Here is a 20,404-nt window from a genome sequence, read left to right on the forward strand (position 1 = left end):
CACCAAGGATTTTACTGTGGACAGCAACCCTGTAAGTGGGTGGTGGATCCACTAGATAGGGGTTTATTAGGTCTTTCCCATCTCTAATTTCTAGGAGTCTCAAAAATCCACTTGTTCTGCTTTCAGGGGTGCTGAGAGCCATTGAACCAAACTATAAATTCTGGATATAATGGAAACCGCTTCAAGCCAGAGGGTGTGGCAACACTCCTGGTTCCAGCACCCATGTCTCCTTTGGAACTAAGGCCACCTCTGAGCTGCATTCAAGCTGTCCACTCGTGGATCCTAAGAACAAGTGTCCTCTCCAGATCTTGGACCCTTCTCAAAGTATTTGCTCTCTGAATGTTACACTTACAATATTTGGTCTCCAAGTGATACTTTTTGTCCTCTCCATTATCAGTAATACACTCTAATAAAACTCCTTACCCACCTTATTCTTTTCTCACTTGGGAAGCAATGGTCCCCCCATGTTTTAAACTCAAATGGATAAGTTTTTTTGTAAACATCTTCAGCTTATACAGCATCTCCACTTGCCAAATGTCTGCTTATCTCTGTGCACCAGCAACTGTTCATTTAGGTCAGCACAGGGTAACTGTATCTGGCAATTAACTGCCGTGGGGTTAGGGAGGACCCTCCCCCCAAAGGCTTATTTGTTTCTTAACCCAGTTTTTGAAAATTACTTCACAATGGAACAGTCTATTCCTCCCTGCCCAAAATGACTTAGGGTCTGCAGTATTTCCCCTCACAAAATATTTCAGGACGTCAAAGCTTGGGCCTAAAACTAGATACGAGTCTGAGCTACAAAATTCAGATATGGATTTTAACTCTCAGAAGTTTGTGGATGGCCCATCTGTGGGTTCAGGTCTCTCTCTATGCAAACCCCTCTGCTACTGAAGTCAGTGGTGGGATGCCAGATGGTCCAGACTCTAAAAACTAGCATTATAACCCCTAGACACATCCGCTATACTTCCTTTCCTGTAGTCAGACCTTTCCACACAGAAATTAGTTTGGTAACGGAGACCCTCAACGTTTGAAGAAACTCTTTAGACACAAAATGCATATTCCTTTACATTATTTTAAAAAGCAGCATACATTAAAACACAGGATTATCAGTGGCCTCCCTCCTTCACTCAGCCCCACTATACACACAGAGAAAAGCTGAACACTAGCAGAGGGACTTAGGAAAACTCCCTCTCCATTAAGTTCAGAACTAGGCCAATTCTGGCAACCACAGAGATATTGGAGATCAGAGTTTGTCCATTATTGAACACTAAGGATTGGAAGTAAGACCAAGTGTTTTAGGAGCACAAAGCTTGGCATAAACTGCACTTATCTTAACGCCGTTGAAGACAGACTTATACTCTAATGACAGACCAGCCTATCTGACCTTTCATCCACATAGTTGGGCTGTCTCTCTTGAGCAAGGTTTCACAGATCTCTCTTGAAATGTTAAAGTGTCCTAAGTATTGGAGGGGGAGCCGTGTTACTTTGCATCTGTAAAAAGCGACAGAGTCCGGTGGCACCTTATAGACTAACAGATGTATTGGAGCATGAGCTTTCATAGGTGAATCTGACGAAGTGGGTATTCACCCACGAAAGCTTATGCTCCAATACGTCTGTTAGTCTACAAGGTATCCTAAGGTGCTCAGCTCTCCCCAGAAGCAGACAGTATTGGGGGGCCTTATCTGCTCACTCCCCTCCTCAAGATGTATTGTTTTATGAGGGAAACAGTTCATTTAAGAACAGGTAGATTGATGGCTTATCTTAGTTTGTTACTTACACTCCAGATACAGCAACACAGACCACTGAATATTCAGCACAGCAGTAGTTCTGCATCAGATGAGCCTTGTGTGAAAACAATCCAGGAAGAAAAAAAATAGCCCTTTTCCTCACCCCATTTCCCATTTGCTTGTGCCATCCTTTACTAGGATGTCAGTGTCCTGTTCTCAGGCCTTGCTACATTTACGCCCATGGCCTAAGGCAACCCCATTCTAACACCATTGAAGCACAACACTGTTAATAAGGTTAGTTTTGTATTCCACGGAGAGATGAGAACAAGATGTGTTATAATCACGTTAAAAGACTAAGGCCAAGATTTTCAAAAACAGATTTCTAAACAAGTGACCTGATTTTCAAAAGGGCTGAACACGGAGCAGCTTCCACTGAGCCAGTGGTGGGATAGCTATCCAGATTGCACCGACAGACAATCAGCTTGGCGGTGTCGAACCACACACTTTCTGCACACAGTTGCATGGTTAAAAAAAAGCTGTTATGCGAACACAATGTGAATTCTTTTACTGCAACCAGTGAACATACGAATGGCCATGCTGCGTCAGACCAGTGCTCCATCTAGCCCAGTATCTTGTCTTCCCAGCAGTGGCTGGTGCCAGATGCTTCAGAGGGAATTAACAGAACAAGGCAATTATCATCCAGTTCCAGCTTCTGCTAGCAGGTTTAGAAACATCTGTCATCCAGTTCCAGCTTCTGCAAGCAGGTTTAGAAACATCCAGAACATGGGGTTGCATCCCTGACCATCTTGGCTAATAGCCATTGATGGACCTGTCCTCCAGGAATTTTTCTAATTCTTTTGTGAGTGTTATACTTTTGGCTTTCGCAAAATCCCCAGCAACAAGTTTCAAAGGCTGACTGTGCATTGTCTGAAGAACCCTTATGTTTCTTTTAAACCTGCTGCCTATTCATTTCATTGGGTGAGCCCTAGTTCTTGTGTTATTGAAGATAAGTGTCAAGACTCAATTATAACATGATCGCACTTAAAGATTAGAAATTTATCATGTTACACTAGGGCCTTGTGCCAATCACTATGTCATGGAGGACATGGAAATTGTCAAAATGCCCCCAAACTGAGATCTTTTAAATACAAAAAAGGGAAATGTCTACAAAGTCTTTAATACAAAATACCTAGTCAATTTCAAGCACAGAATGAATTTTACTAGTAAACGTAATCACTTTTGACTGTTACTTGTAAAATTAATTCAATGCAAACTCAACGAAATTCAATACTTTGCCATTTACACGGTCATTAATTTTCTGAAAGAAAAATTGTGCTTTATACAGCGCCCTAGTTATAACATTGCAGCTTCCCAACTCTGTTGCACCAAATCAGAACATTTACTCTGCAGAGGATCAGTGTCAGGTAATAATGGTACAGCCCTGCAAAACCTTCTAATGATGTCCTCTTTAAACATACTATCTTCAAAAGGGTGATAGATTATATCTGTTAATATAGTTTCAATGGGATTTCCGAAATCTAAATAGAAGATGGAAGAAACTGATTGCAGGGCTGGCAACAACAGAAGCTTAGAAACCTGTAGAGTAATATGCTTCCCACCCATATACAGCTTCCTGTCTGCTCTATGTCCCTCTCAAGGTTGCTCAAAGACCAAATCAGCAGCTTATTTTCCTCACTCTCCTCCCCCTGCCAAGTGTCTGTGAAACAGCTGAAACATTAATACCGGCTGGAGAAACAGTAACCAGTTCGAACCGGCTCTGCGTTAACTCTTTTGACCTATGCACACGATTAGTAAGCAAGCAAGTCATCTTGAAAATGTAAAAAGGGAAGCAAAAGTGGTGCTGATAAATAGCTTTCCCCTCTCAGTAGACAAAACTGCTCTGACTCCAGATTAATTTCTTACCACAAAAGTTACATATTTGAAAAAAGTGTTAAGTATCTTTCTCAAAAATAGCTTGTCAGGATGTCACCCTACCCCACTCCTATAAATTAGTTTGATCAGATCATACAGGTCCTTCAGCTATTATTAAAGAACCCATGGCAATCTGGGGTACAAACTCTACTGTCCTGGCCAAATTCCAGCTTGGATAACTATGCTGTGCTTCCCTAAATTTCTTCTGTCGTTTCAAGTGGATGCATATTGTTCACTCTTCTTCTAAACTGTAATTTCCCGTGGGCTATTTGACATCTGGCCTGTTTCTAACCTAGAGGTTAGTGTCTAGGGTGGGTATAATGATCTTTTATATATAGTCTGTACATCATTTTACATTGCGAAGTGCTTATGGAACCTTCAAAAGGAAAGGAACTAAATGTAAGATTATTAAAGAGGTGGGATTTCTACTATAATCATGGCAATGGATTTTTCTAGTGAATTCTCAAACCAAGGCTGTGATTCCACACTACTGAATGTTGTGTTGTCAGTGATATAGGTAACAAATAAGTAGGATCTGAGTTGAGGCTTCATGAGACTATTTCTCTTTAAACCTTCTCAAATCTTACCCAATTTGTTCCTTATATCGCCTCTAATTTATATTTATTTTAAGAAGTGTCAGAATAACATTCCCATTTAATACTCTGCCATTCCACTTCTTATAATGAATTGGACATGCTCCATCTGTGGATCTGGAATGTACAGAACTTCTATTTGTATTGCATTTACCTTTCTACTTTGTTATCTCCTCTCCCTTAAAATTCTGCAACTCCTCAGCCAGCACTCCTGCTGCCTGATGTACTCCTTTCATTAACTCCAAAGCTGCAAAAAGGCTGGTACTAACGCAACCAGATTAAGGGGGGATACGATCAGAGTTAACAACATAATGAATAGCATAGAGAAGGCAGAGATTGGGAGCTTCTGTTCCGTCTCTCAGCAAAAAGAGAAAAAACTGCATTCAGTGAAACTGAAAGATGGCAAATTCAAAACTGATGTTTCAAATGACGTGTGATTAGACTGTGGAACTCATTGCCACTAGATGTTGAGGCCAAGAATGAAGCAAGATTCAAAGGAGGCCTGGACATTTATATTGATAAGAATATCTAGAGCTATAATAGTGCTAACATACATTTTGGAATGATATCAAACCTCATGCTTCAGCATTTAAGCCAATCTAATTATTAGGGAACAGGATGAGACCTTCATGAGGAGCATGTTATCCTACACTGCCTGCTGTAGGGTTTCTGAAGCCTTCTTCTGAAGTGTCTGGTGTGGGCCACCATCGGAGGCAAGATACTGGATTAGCTGAACTGTACAGAAACTCAGAGTCAGAAAGTTTAATGTCAGAAGGGACCACCAGGTCAGCTAGTCTGACATCCTGCATATCACAGGCCACTAACCACCACCCAGCATCTGCGCACCAAAACCGACAACCAGAATTATACCCAAGTATTGCAGCCCTCAGGAGACTAAACTATTGTGTGCCATAGGCAGAGAACAGGAAGAACCAAGGGGCACCAATATCCGAAGCCCCTGCAATGGCATGGAATTGATTAAATGAGATCTACGCAGATGTTCCCAGCAAGTGACCCAGATTGTAGAGGGAGGCAAAAAATCCTATGTTCCCTTTGTGTAACCTGGGATCTGGCAGCAGGGGACTGTGTAAATCTGCCTGTTCAAGTCATCCTTGCATCCCCACTTAAGAGAACATTTCTCCTCCCTCACTGTGCCCGAGTGCAAGGAATCAGCTGAGCTCCCTGAAACACTCAGTTAATACTGCTCTTTATCAACAAAAGCCAATGTAGGACCATGTGAGGCTAACTCCAACTTGCTCCCAGAGCTGAGCCTGCTTCTTAACATCTGTGGCATTCTCAGTGGGCCATCAACCCATCCCCATGTCAAGTTCCAGTGAAACAGTATTACTGTGTAAAAACAAAGATTTTCATGATAGTTCTCCCTATAGATGTTAACTCTTGCCCATATTCTCTGTTGATCTAAATGGCAAGGCCTTCAAAAATGTATTCCCTTACTCAGCTTTAGAACTTGTTCTGTAGCTGAAAGAGAACATCGGGTATATAATCTCTGTCTTTAAAAAAAAAATCGAGACTACAGAATTCCAGCCACTTGATGTTAAAGGATTTTTAGCTTTCTGTTGTGTTTGCCATTTTTGTGAGTGCATTACAGCTGACGCAGGTCAGTTTAGTAATCTCAAACATACGAACTCATATCTTGTACTTAAGCAACGAATACAGCCTGCTCCCACTGAAGCCAACAGGAATTTTGCCACTGACTTTGCTGGGAGCAGGATCTCGCCCTAAGGCAGGATAGTACACCTTGGGTAATGTTATAAAGGCATACGAAGGTATGATTATCTTGAAATCAGTTCCCTGGAATGCCTCATTGCTATTATGCAATGGACTTTACACTTTTGACCTGTTCATTCCTTGGACGCAGCAGAAATGGCCAACTCAGAAATCACTAGTTGTGCCCAAAGTTCTAAAGTCATTAAATTATTACAGCTTTTATGATAGTGACAGTTGTTACAATTACAGAAGGACTTTGATTACAACCCTGTTTTCACATACTCAACATTCTGAAAAACTCTCCTTTGGGACTCATAGACTCTAGGACTGGAAGGGACCACGAGAGGTCATCGAGTCCAGTCCCCTGCCCTCATGGCAGGACCAAATACTGTCTAGACCATCCCTAATAGACATTTATCTAACCTACTCTTAAATATCTCCAGAGATGGAGATTTCACAACTTCCCTAGGCAATCTATTCCAGTGTTTAACTACCCTGACAGTTAGGAACTTTTTCCTAATGTCCAACCTAAATCTCCCTTGCTGCAGTTTAAGCCCATTGCTTCTTGTTCTAGCATTGAAGGCTGAAGTGAACAAGTTTTCTCCCTCCTCCTGATGACACCCTTTTAGTGGTTGAAGAGTTCCACTTTAGAGCTCAGCCCTGAAGCAAGTTTTTTAAATTCTTTGTTAACTTATTAAAGAGTATAGAGAAAATTATTTAAAGACTTTTTTTTTTGCTGAAAAGTAACCTAAAGACCACTGGAAAAACCTTACTCTGCATGCAAATAGACCTTAAAAGTTACCCTGTGATGCTTGCAGACCACTCATGAATGTGAGTACCAACCTCAGGGCAGACTGTTACATACCAGGACACAAAACACTCCAGACAGCCTGACACATGCATCCAACATGTAGCCAACATGTAACTGTTAGGTCTGCAACATCTGTGTGTGACTGAAGTGAAATACACGTCACAAACAAGCCTTTCAACTGAAATGTCATCACCTAGGGGAGGTAGCTGCCCCAGCAGAAAAACACAGTATAAGATGCCACAGGTCTGCTATTACACATCACAAAAGACTGCTATTCTTGGTCACATTTAGGACAAGTCATTAATAGACTAAAATTGCCCCAAAGAGCCCACAACTCAGAGCTGAACAATGATAGAAATCATATGTAGGCTGACCGCTCCCTGTTGGGCTAGGAATCAGGGGTGATTAACCTGTGTGTTTCTGAGAGTATATGAACTATATTATGCTTGTAAAACAGGCCACAGATATGTGAATTTCAGAGAGATGTATGTAAACTACTGCTGGGTAGGGCACACTATGCCCCTTTTGAGATGCGTCAGATACATGGATCTGTAGTAATGCACCTTTTGGAGGGCACACATTCTGCCATAGGTACAGTTGTGGTGCAGAGATGGTTGCTGGTGCTCTCAGATGAAGAAGTTCCATTTTTGTTGCTATACATTTGCAGATCTGACTCAAACTCTAAGAAATGAAGGGCACAGGAAAGATGTTCTCAACTCACATAATACACTGGAAGTTTGTGTACTAGGTTAAGCAGGGTGGTTTAGCTTCATTCTACTTTTGGGGATAAGCATACAGACAAAGTATCTACTTTTATAGCTAGCTCTGCACAAAAATATTTACTGTTTAAAATATGTTAGTGCCTCGCAACGAGTACCACACTTAGTGAGGCATACTGTACCAATGTGGCATTTTTATGATGCACCTCTGACATAAAAAATTGTGACTCCCCTTTAAAAACAATTTTAACCTCCTGCATAGTTTCCAGAACACACACATGAAACCACACCATGTTTAATCCATTCCTGGCCAGAGAAACTGTCTGTGCCAGTTCAGTTCATGGCCTGAATGTTGGTTGACACCCGCTCTGGTTTCCTCTTTCTAGGTCTCTGAGCCAATAAAATCACACATGATCTGTGAATACTCGATGCACAGCCTTATTAGTGTACATCTTTAATCCGCAAAACAGTCAGAGGAAAGAGGCTCACGTATAAAAAGATAATGCTTTGATTACCCTTTTATAGAAATGGCAATGATTTTCCAGGACACTGCAGACGAACTCAGGATTATGTAATGGCTGTGTGCCAGGAATACAAGTAAAGTGAACCGTCTTACGAACATTTTATTCAGATCTTGAGGCTCAGGCTGTTTAAACGTCCAAGAAGTCTGGATAACAGAGAGAACTTTGAAAACATTGCGTACCTTGGTGCAGGGAGTTTGTTTGGCAGCTGATTTTATTCTTTCATTAATAAAAGTGTGCAAACAGTTCTAGACTGCACAATTACATGTTCTGAAAAGTGACATTGCACCTCCTTTTGGTGCCTGTGCAGTAGAAGGTTTGTGTGAAGCCACAAGGCTTGGTGTGTGTTATGCCTTCTAAATTAAGACTGATTAAAATCATCTGCATGGACTGTAGAGCAACCCTTTCTTCTCTTTCTTTCTGGGAATCCTTTCCTTGGCAACCAGGGAAAGAATTTACATTTCTTTCCAATACACTATGATGACAATTTTGACAAGTGTAAGTTCCCTAGCCCAGGTTCCCTAAATATCTTGAGCATAGGAAAATAAGTCCCTAGTTCAAGAGAAGTGGGGGCAGGAAGTGGTAATTGGTATGGAAGCAATAAGCTAGGAATAATCATAAGAGGCAAGAAAGGCTGATTGTATTATTGCTAAGGAGTTCCAGTCTCGTAATGAATAGAAATCTAATATCTTGAGGGTCTGGCAAGAGACACAAGAAGCTGTACCATGATATAAGGGGGCTACTTCCAATTTGCTTTGATGGTAAATTGGCTTAGAATATGAATGGAAAAAGATATATCCTGGGTAGAATTCTGCTTTCAGTATAAAATACTTACCCTGTTGGGACATTCTTGGAGGCAAGAACAAAAAATCTTGATAGATTAAAAACAACAAAGTTTATTTAACTGTCTGGCTTTTAAAATATGTTTTCAATAAGGCCTCATACTGATGGGGTGATCATTTAACTATGAAAGGTAGAGAACTTCAACTTGGATTTCAAAGCTTAGATCCTATTCTGGAATCTCCTTACTTACTATTCTATCACGATAGCATCAAAAAAGCTGCAGTGTGGTAGGTGCTGCCCAAGCACATGGGAATGCATGATTCCTGTCTGGAAGAGTTTACAATCTAACATAAGAGAAGATGGAGCAAGTGAATGCAGGAAAGAAAAGGAGGGAAGGGAAGTCAAGAATAAATGTTTGTGTGGTTATGCAGACTGGATATGTGCACAACTTAATGGTTCTGAGTCATTTAAAAAGTAGTTAAATGTTTAAAGTAAATAAATATCAGGCAACACAGGCTGTTGCTAAACTTGCAGGTCATCAGAAATGGTCTTGAGAAAGGATTTGAAGGAGAGCAATGACACAGATCAGTTCACACACTGTTGAGGCAGAGCGGAAGGCGGCATGGAGATGCAGAAGCTGATAAATGGGGGTGTCAAAGCTGGCATTGCTGGTGGCTCAGAGCGGCAGAGGATGAACTGGTAAGAGAAGACCAGAGAAGCATGGAGGAGACGACTTGGGAAGGGCCTTGAAGACGGGAAGCTGGAGCTTGATGTGGTGAAAATCTGAATCTAGTGGTTTTTTATTTTTATATGGCTCAGCAAAATTCAGACACCAGGCCCGTGATGCCAGGCTTCAGGCTGAAACCTGAGCTGCAGCCTCCACTCAGTAAAGATCATCAACCTGGCCTTGGACAGACTCTTCCTAAAGTGCCTTTGCCTCCTTTCATGTTGAGTCAAGTCTCTCTACCTGCTCATCTACTCTCCTGCATCATCATAATTTTGGGCAGGAAGGCAAAAAGCCAGGGATTTTGGGGGTGGGGAGGGGAGGGGCGGAGGACTCCATCAGGGGAATGGAAGGTGGCAGAGGCACTTAAGAGGCTGGGTAGTGGGTGTTTACCAGCTGCCATGTGAGAGAAAGGGGGGGAAGAGGGGAAATGTTGATCTTCAGTAGAAAGCCACACCTGCAGCTTAGATTTGTGCCTCTGAAGTTTGATGAATTCTGAAAAAAACCTAAAACAAAGCTAGAGTTCAAAACTGACATTCCTAATATCCTAATACTAATCAAGAACACACAAAAATGCAGAAACTCCACTGTTTCAAGCTCTGCAATTCACCTTTATATGAATTCAACCTATATTTAGAAAAATTGTATTAATTCAATCTGTAAAACATGCCACATACTGTAAAAGTCCATGCTATCACCAAAGTATGAATTACAACCTTGATTCCACCTTCCTAGGAGGGACAGTGACTCTTCAGATTGTGTTACTGGTTTTACTCATACAGGTCACAGGTCCTGAACTTTCACTATAATTCCTATACTGTTAACTGCAAGGACTTTTATGTTTAAGGGCCCAAATTTGCTCCCACTGTAGTAAATGGAAAAACTTTTGTAAACTTTAGGGAGAAGGCCTGGGTCAGAACTTTGAAAATCTGAAAAAAATACTAACCTTTTTTTCTCCTTATTTACAAACTTCAACCAATATTCTATGGTGTAAAACCAACATCTTCCCTTGTTACAGAAGCTAATGTTATCATTGGTTTACATACCCTATGTAGTCATGTTTTCACTCTTGCTAAATTCCAGTGGAGGAAGGAGAAGGATGGTGTTGTAGCTAAGGCACTGGACCCTAGATAACTGGGTTCAATTCCCAGCTCTGCCACAGACTGTGTGTGTGATCCTTTGAAAGTCACTTTCTCTCTGTCTCCATCCCAATATGTAAAATGGGTGTAATGCTTTTTTTCTGCAACCCTTTTGTCTGTCTTGTCTATTTAGATTGTAAGTCTCTTGGGCATGGACCAGACGTTCTGTTACTAAGTGCTTAGACAGCATACAGCACGATCAGGTGAGGCCTGCATGCTTACTGTAATATAGAAATACCACTGTTAATACTAATAATAAAATACCCCTGGAATTAACCTTGTTTAAAATGAGAAAAATTACTAATTCAACACTATTTGTGTAACATTCTTCCTAATTATTATTAATCATTTCTATATGGCAGTGACTGAAAGGACTCATTCAGGCTGGAGTTTCTATGTTCTAACTTTAACTATTCATTTAGCAGCTGGATAAAGAGTAGATTCAAACAACAATATTTTATTGTTTATGAAGTCATAAATGTGGATCTCTCCCTATGTATTTGTAAATCACCAAGGACATTCGCCTGAGGAATTTACTGCCTAAAGGTCCGATCCTGTGAAGAAAGGTATCCCCTCAACCCTCACTGATTTTCACTGGTGTTGCAGGAACTCATGGCTTCTCAGGGGTGCTCAGCGTTAGTCACTGATTCTTTCCCAGTGAATTGTGGGAGAACTTGTTTGTCCATCTGGGCACATAGAGGGATTTGTGGGAAGGCACTGGAGAACCACCAGCACTCAAGTGATTTAGCCTTCGTCTTCACTGCAAAATGGTGGGTTACCAGCAGGAGTGAAAGCTACATCCCCAGCTGAGACAGCCAGCCTGAGTTTAAAGCAACATCAAACTGGGATCATAGAATATCAGGATTGGAAAGGACCTCAGCAGGTCATCTAGTCCAACCCCTTGCTCAGAGCAGGACCAATCCTCAACTAAATCATCCCAGCCAGGGCTTTGTCAAGTCTGACCTTAAAAACCTCTAAAGGAGGAGATTCCACCACCTCCCTAGGTAACCCATTCCAGTGCTTCACTACCCTCCTAGTAAAAAGTTGTTCCTAATATCTAACCTAAACCTCCCCCACTGCAACTTGAGACCATTACTCCTTGTTCTGTCATCTGCTACCACTGAGAACAGTCTAGATCTATCCTCTTTGGAACCCCCTTTCAGGTAGTTGAAGGCTGCTATCAAATCTCCCCTCATTCTTCTCTTCTGCAGACTAAACAATCCCAGTTCCCTCAGCCTCTCCTCATAAGTCATGTGCTCCAGCCCCCTAATCATTTTTGTTGCCCTCCGCTGGACTCTTTCCAATTTTTCCACATCTTTCTTGTAGTGTGGGGCCCAAAACTGGATACAGTACTCCAGATGATGCCTCACCAATGCCAAATAGAGGGGAATGATCACGTCCCTCAATCTGCTGGCAAGTCCCCTACTTATACAGCCCAAAATGCCGTTAGCCTTCTTGGCAACAAGGGCACATTGTTGACTCATATCCAGCTTCTTGTCCACTGTAACCCCTAGGTCCTTTTCTAAAGAACTGCTGCCTAGCCACCAGGACCAGCTCTATTGTTTTTGCTGCCCAAGGCAGCATGCCGAATTGCTGCCGCAGAAGGCAGGGGCAGTTTGTGTGCCGTTAGGCCAGCACGCCCATTTCTGCAGTGGCGGCAGTTCGGAGGCAGCTTCTGTCTTCAGCAGCTGAAGCGGCTGCTGAATTCCCACCACTGTGGAAACGGGATGCCGCCCTAACGGCACACAGACTGCCCCTGCCTTCTGCAGAGGCAATTCAGCATGCTGCTTGGGGGCAAAAACACAGGGACTACCGCCCCTTGCAGACTGCCGTCCCAAGCACCTGCTTGGGATGCTGGTGCCTGGAGCCAGCCCTGCTAGCCACTCGGTCCCTAGTCTATAGGAGTGCATGGGATTCTTCCATCCTAAATGCAGGACTCTGCACTTGCCTTTGTTGATCCTCAGATTTCTTTTGGCCCAGGCCTCTAATTTGTCTAGGTCCCTCTATATCCTATCCCTACCCTCCAGCGTATCTACCAGCTTAGTGTCATCCTCCCAGTTTAGTATCATCTGAAAACTTGCTGAGAGTGCAGTCCACACCATCCTCCAGATCATTAATGAAGATATTGAACAAAACCAGCCCCAGGACCGACCCCTGGGGCACTCTGCTTGATACTGGTTGCCAACTAGACATGGAGCCATTGATCACTACCCGTTGAGCCCAACAATCTAACCAGCTTTCTATTCACCTTATAGTCCATTCATCCAGTCCATACTTTAACTTGGCGGCAAGAATACTGTGGGAGACCATATCAAAAGCTTTGCTAAAGTCAAGGAATAACATGTCCACTGCTTTCCCCTCATCCACAGACCGTTATCTCATCATAGAAAGCAATTAGATTAGTCATGCATGATGTGCCCTTGGTGAATCCATGCTGACTGTTCCTGATCACTTTCCTCTCCTCTAAGTGCATCAGACTGTTCCTGATCACTTTCCTCTCCTCTAAGTGCATCAGAATTGATTCTTTGAGGACCTGCTCCATGATTTTTCCAGGGACTGAGGTGAGGCTGATTGGCCTGTAGTTCCTCAGATCCTCCTCCTTCCCTTTTTTAAAGATGGGCGCTACATTAGCCTTTTTCCAGTCATCCCTCGATCGCCACAAGTTTTCAGAGATAATGGCCAATGGCTCTGCAATCACATCCGCCAACTCCTTTAGCACCCTCGGATGCAGCGCATCCGGTCCCATGGACTTGTGCTCGTCCAGCTTTTCAAAATATTCCTGAACTACTTTTTTCTCCACAGAGGGTTGGTCACCTCCTCCCCATGCTGTGCTGCCCAGTGCAGTAGTCTGGGAGCTGACTTTGTTCGTCAGAGGCAAAAACAGCATTGAGTACATTAGTTTTTTCCACATCCTCTGTCACTAGGTTGCCTCCCTCATTCAGTAAGGAGCCCACACTTTCCTTGACTTTCTTCTTGTTGCTAACATACCTGAAGAAACCTTTCTTGTTACTCATAACATCCCTTGCTACCTGTAACTCCAAGTGTTATTTGGCCTTCCTGATTTCACTTCTGCATGCCTGAGCAATATTTTTATACTCCTCCCTGGTCATCTGTCCAATCTTCCACTTCTTGTAAAAGCAGCAAAGAGTCCTGTGGCACCTTATAGACTAACAGACGTACTGGAGCATGAGCTTTCATGGGTGAATACCCACTTTGTCAGATGGATGCATGTATTCACCCACGAAAGCTCATGCTCCAATACGTCTGTTAGTCTATAAAGTGCCACAGGATTCTTTGCTGCTTTTACAGATCCAGACTAACAAGGCTACACCTCTGATACTTGACACTTCTTGTAAGCTTCTTTTCTGTGTCCAAGATCAACAAGGATTTCACTGTTAAGCCAAGCTGGTCGCCTGCCATATTTACTATTCTTTCTACACATCGGGATGGTTTGTTCCTGCAACCCCAATAAGGATTCTTTAAAACAGCTCTCCTGGACTCTTTTCCCCCTCATGTTATTCTCCCAGGGGATCCTGCCCATCAATTTCCCTGAGGGAGTTAAAGTCTGCTTTGATGAGAGATTGTGTACGTGGACAGGAGGTGGGTTAGGGGCAACGCTGGAGTTAGAGCCCAAATTTACTCTGCAGTGAAGAAGGCTGTTAGAGAGCAGTTCTTCATGAGATAGAACTGGATCAGAGATTAGTAACAGAAAGCTAAGTGAAAGAGAGTTTTGGGGATGGATTTGGAGCAGAATATTGTTAAAATTCTTCCAGGTTTCACCCAGAATATACATACACAACACAAAAAGTAATCTTGATAAACAATAAGGGAAATTCATGACCGCTCATAACAATCAAGCTCTAAGGTGAGTCTTTGAAGCATCCTAGGACTGAGAGGCTCCTTTGATATTTATTTATATTATGATCAGGAATGAGTTATTCTGGAGAGTGAAAAAAAAAAGTGCTTACCTGAATGAAAACAGCTTGCATTCAAGTCATTCATTCATTACAGAAATAGGAAGTCAAATCAAAAAGGCTACCTGACCCTAAAAACTTCTGAAAGCTCCAGTGGAGGAGAATTTTTAATTACTTCAGGGAAACAATGTTTGTAATGCTGGTAAAGAGAATTTTACTCCTAAAAATGAACCACAATTTGGCTGATACATAGAGAGCAAAATTCAGAAAAAATAAATACTCATATCAGCAATCCCAGGTATAGTGACAATAGTGTAAACATATTTGCCAATTTCAGGTAGTTTATTACTTCAGGGCCATTAGGTTCTGCCTGTTTTTATTCTGCTTAGCTAAGCAAGATGTTCCTTGTTACGTAAATGTTCTGTTCAGCATTGGTTTCCATAGGTCAAAGGGAGAGGAATGAACATATTACTTCTGCTGGGCGTGGTAGCAAACAGCCCATCTGTTACAGTACCAAGGTCTGCACCAGTGAAATTAACACTGATTTTCTATGTTCATTGCTAGATGCAAACAGTATTTAGTCCTCATAAAAACTGACATCCTAAAGATTTCTGAAAGTTATAAGGCCCCTATTCCCTCACAAAGCAGCACACCACAAGCAAATATGTTTTTGCACACAGAAATTTTACAACATAGCAAAAGCACCCAATAAACTTATTGTATGATTTATGAATACTTCTAAGATTCTACTACTCTCTCCATGTCAGTTGAGGAATGATATTCTGACACTTGAGGATCAGAGCAACTCTCTGCTGTAAACACACCTGTTAAGCCCAGAGTCCTTTGACCTAAAAAGCATAACTGTGTTAGCAGTAATTATAGATTCAGTTTTAGGAGCTGGGTATTTAAAGTTATGTGCCTTAGTATGAATTTCGGTGCCTAGGTAGGAATGGCCTGATTTTAAGAAGTGCTGAGCATCTGCAGATCTCATAGACTTCAATGGAATTATTTCTGATGTGCCCCAGTGTGACAGGAGAATCAGAACAATGACTACATAGGCAAATATAGTAGCTATTATATATGCTGGAATACCATAGCTAACACAGCCTCAAACACTGGAAAGTGGTTCCATTGAGAGGGGAAACGTTCATCATGAACAACCAGGTTCACACCTACCCTTTTTGAAAACTGCTATGGGATCTCTTATGTAAAACTTGAAAGCCAAAGAACAGCAGAAGGAACTTCCATTTAACATCTTGTCAGGGAGGAGGGCTGTCATTTAGATAGAACTGTAAAAGATTAAGAGTTCACCATACTGTACTTACTTTATTAGCTGTGGCAGATGGGCAAGAAGAAGAAATATTGAGCATTCTCATGGAGACTTCCAAATGTTGGGGTGGAAGAAAAAAGTTAGGAATGACAATAGGATCTGGTCTGAACAGAGCTGTTAAGCAATAACATCTTGCAGTGTTTTACAATTATAGAAAACTCTGTAGTTATGCATTTGGATTCAGCATCATCACAAAAGCTGTTCTTAACAGATCCATCATTTTCTAAATAAAACCAATTTATTTTTAAATTTCTGAACACTATATCATTCAGATCACTCAGTTCTGTTGCATAGCTCCACAGAGTACAGAACATTAATGTAATATGACACTCCTGTAGAGCTTTATTCTGAAAAATCCAACATGCTTTACAAAAAGGTGATATGTGAAATACAGGTATTACTTTGACCATTACTGAAATGTGGCAACTCTTTTTCATTAATTAAAAAAAGAAAGTTATTTAAGTCACTTTTAAAATAAAGGAAACATGGCAAGCTGCAATAGCGCACATCAACATTACATAATTGTTTTGTTGGCAAGAAGTGAAAAACAGCTTTCAGTTCAAGCTGTTCGGAAAAATGCAAGTAGGCAGGATGTAATTAGCCAGACTGAAATGTGATTGAGATGCTGAGATGAATATGCCTAATCCTTGCAAAAGTGTTATGGGAATTAATGGCCACAAATGATCAGGAGCCCTATTATAGATCACCTGAATGACAGCAGAAGAATGCTTCCCAATACGCTGCTGGGACATCAATTCTGGTTTAAGTGGGAAGAATGCTACATACTGAATCCCCACTTCCTACAGCTCCCAGGTATTCCTTGGAGATCTCCCATTCAAATAATAGCCAGGACCAAATTGTGAAGTCTCCTAGGATCACAATACAAGGTGCTACTGGCTGCAATAAAACTAAATTTGATAATTTTGACACTTCCAAAAGTACTACAAGTTAGGACTAAAACTGTGACCCTAATCCATTCAATTGTGCCCAAGTATTACAACACATGCACTTTATAAGAGGACTTTAATTGGGGGACTATTGTTAAACCTATGCACAACAGAGTTGTTCGAGACACAAGTTTTCCCATTAAAGAAAGCTGCATCCAGTTTGCTCCACGTAGTGTTTGGGAAGACACTGGCAGGTGGAAGGGGGCAGGCAGGGTTGGAATTGATCATGTATTAATTGCCAACTGTTATTGAAAATTAAGTTTTTGATTAAAGTGGACTAACCCTCTGGTTAACTAACACTAATTTGCTTACAAGTGACAGACCAACATGGGATCCCAGTGTTTGGGGATCCATCAGTTTCCATCCAGCTTTAACATTAGTTTAAATTAATCAGGAAAAAAGGAGCAGTGTAAACAAGAAGCATTTTGCCAGACAATGGCTAAAACAAGAGCTTGAAAGTTCACACACAAAAATTGGTACGACACACAATTTGGTTAGGTTGAATCCTTGCCTGTTAAACTTTATACCGGCAGATAAATTTTACACCTCCCAAAAGAGGTTTAAAAGGAAAATGTAACCCAAATCATAGTGGTGGTGATCACCAATTACATTCTAATAGAGCCACTCACTATTTCTTAGCATGCAATCTGCACTTGATGAAAAAGACAAAGGATACAACACAATACTAGGTTTCACAGACTTTTCTGACTCTTCAGGCAGGTCCTCCAGGCTCTCATCAGAGCAGCTCCCGCTATTTCTTGTAGACTCTGACTGGGCAGATAAATTCTGAATATGCGTCCCTTCATCAGACTCACTTCCTTCCTCACCTTGATAGTCTGCATCTAAATACTCACTGCTTTTCTCCTTTCTTTCTCTGGCAATGGTCTTGGCCACACCAAAATCTCCACCGCCTGGTAAATCCAACGGTTCTCCAGATATTGCATGAAACTCTTTGTCTTGTTCTGCTTCTTGGGCTTCAATTGCTCTATTGTGATTGACATTCTCTTTTTCTAATGACTCAACATCTGCTTGATGCATTTTGGGTAAACGTGCAGGCTGAAACAGTTCTGAATCAGCTGCTTCAGTATCACTGTTTGGACCTTCAAGGCCTTTTTTCACAACACATGCCACATTCTCTTCAATATAGGGACTAGCACAGGATCTAGCAGAGCTGGGCATACTTGGGTGGTTGTTCTCCAGTATACTGGACACAGAGCTACTTCTTATACTCGCTCCTTTTTGTAAGCATTCAGTAGTCACTGAGTATTGGTCCTCATTTCTCAAATCTATTGGCTGGCTGTCAGGGCCTGGCTCCCCTTCAGATACAATGCTGGACCAGGGGCTGGTTTTGTCAGTTACAGTAGTTATTTCATTCAGAGTCCTTGGTTCTATGACATCCTCTTCATACTCTTCATCACTGTTGGACCGGATGGCATGTGTATCCTCCTCTGTCTGGATGTGGTCTAAGGACACAGGATGCTCGTTTTCAGTGGCAGCGGCTTGGTCTAGAAATTCATAGAGCATACCTCTCCCAAATGCAGACCTTCTGAGAGAGAATAAAGATGGTGTATCTATGTGGGCACTTGGTGATTCCATTCTTGATTGGTCTTGGTGCATCTCAGTTCTCACTGCTCCATCCTTTTGACCCGATATGACATGAAGGGCATGTTTAGTGCCTGAATTTCTGATATTGTCTTGAAGCACATTTGAAGATTCTTTGGTATTTTTCGTTATAGTCTGCAAATCTGATAGATGGTTAACAGCATCAGTACATATAGGAGATGAAGGCTGCAACTCTGATCTTTGCTCTTTAGTACAGCTATAGCTGCACTACTTGTGAATAACCACATATGGAATGAATGATTAAAGGAGCTAAGTATGTAAAGCTTGGGCAAATAAAAATTGGAACAATGGGAAGGGGATGGTGCTTGATAACAGTTCACAAATGTCAGAAGGGTGCAAACACTGAGAAGGGGAGGGGAATTTGTTTATGGCGTATAGGGCAGAATAATGAGAAGTACTGCGATGGAATTGAGGAAAAGAAAAGTTGACTATGAGGAAAAAAGTTTCCTCACTTTTTCCACTCACTGCCATCGAGACCTTTTAGTGGAACAGTCTCCCAAGAGAAAGTGAACAGCCTCCATTGCTGGGGCATTAATAACCAGTCTGGACAAAAACCACTAGCAACAAGGAAACAGTGCTACATTGGCCAGAAACAGGAGATGGGAACTAGATCACCTAGTTACCTTTTCTACCACTAGCTTCGACAAGCCTATGGAACAGGGCTAGAGGACATAGCTCTGATGGCAATCTGCATGCTTCTATCTATTTCTATATTAGAAATCAAATGAGAACCCACTTAAACGATTGCCAATTAAATATTTAGATCAACTGAAAGGCACAAGAGAACACTGATTTGTTACAGTGCAAAGGTTACAAAAACTATATATTTCAATATTAAAAATGAAAAGCTGCATGCATCATCTATATAACGTAGGGAGCGGGGGAAAGGAAAGGTTGATTGGCCTAGGAGTCTAAATATAACTAGCCTCCTGTGATACAGCCATGTCTTGGCCATTTACAATTTATTTTAATAATATGGAAATCTATTTTTAGTTTCTAGTTAGAGATCAGATGTACCTCATTTCATCAAAATCTTTCAGGAATTAGGCCACTGGTATTTAGCTGAACCCATCAGGGTAAATGTCAAATCAGCACTCTTGGAGACAAACAGGTTTAAAATAAGATTTAAAGAGGATGCGACAAGTGGGACGGGGTGAGGGTGGGCACACTGGGAAAAAGAATAAGAAGAGCGTCTGAGAGATATGTGGAAGGTGGGGCAAGAGAAGCAAAGAAAATAGTACACTGAGGAGAGCAGGACAAAGAAGGCAAAGTCTAGCGAACAGGAATAAGTGGCATCAGAATCAAGATGCTAATACTGTATACCAGAAGGAACGGCCTTGTAACATGGGAGATGGTGGCACAGTGCCAACCCTAGAGGGTAGACAGAGGTAGATACTGCAGACTGCCTGCTTCATACTGATGACAGTCTCTCTTCTACCCACTAATTTACTATAAAAAGGCACAACAGACACTTGGGATTCCCAGCCAACTTGCTAATCACAATGGTCACAGACGACTAGGCTAATACGAAATTAACTGCAAACAGTAACAAGGATGATGCCAAGGAAGGGCAGTAAGTCAATAGGTGGTTTAAGAGGTTGGGTGGAGTGAAGAGATGGAGACTTTAAAACCACCATGGGAAGCAAAGATATTTGCCTTGACTCACTACTGCTGCATATCCACTTCTGTAGAAAATGTGGTACAAAATTTATCAGCACTACTAGTGAAGAATAGATACATCTGAAATTATATAGGGAAATTTAGGTAAGCTAGAATATAATTAACAGGACAGAATCCAATCACTAACTACTATTTAATCTCACCTTCCTAATGTTGTATTTACATAATGGGCTTGTCAGCTAAGATTCCAACACTACCACTACAGAACTGGAGCAACTGCCTTGGGGACCAGC

General features: G+C 41.6%; 1 protein-coding gene across 4 annotated transcripts in view; it reads right to left on the reverse strand.

Moving 5' to 3' along the window:
* C2CD3 (C2 domain containing 3 centriole elongation regulator) overlaps positions 1–20,404 on the reverse strand; it is a 78,057-nt gene that overhangs the window by 1,929 nt on the left and 55,724 nt on the right. For all 4 annotated transcript variants that reach the window (XM_050930242.1, XM_050930233.1, XM_050930252.1 and 1 more), the window contains 2 exons: positions 17,545–18,613; positions 15,917–16,025 (listed from right to left, as the gene is read on the reverse strand). In XM_050930242.1, the coding sequence (XP_050786199.1) occupies positions 15,917–16,025; positions 17,545–18,613 (1,178 nt within the window). The remainder of the gene's footprint in view (positions 1–15,916; positions 16,026–17,544; positions 18,614–20,404) is intronic.

This window comes from Gopherus flavomarginatus, chromosome 1, assembly GCF_025201925.1.
Source record: "Gopherus flavomarginatus isolate rGopFla2 chromosome 1, rGopFla2.mat.asm, whole genome shotgun sequence".
NCBI lineage: Eukaryota > Metazoa > Chordata > Testudines > Testudinidae > Gopherus > Gopherus flavomarginatus.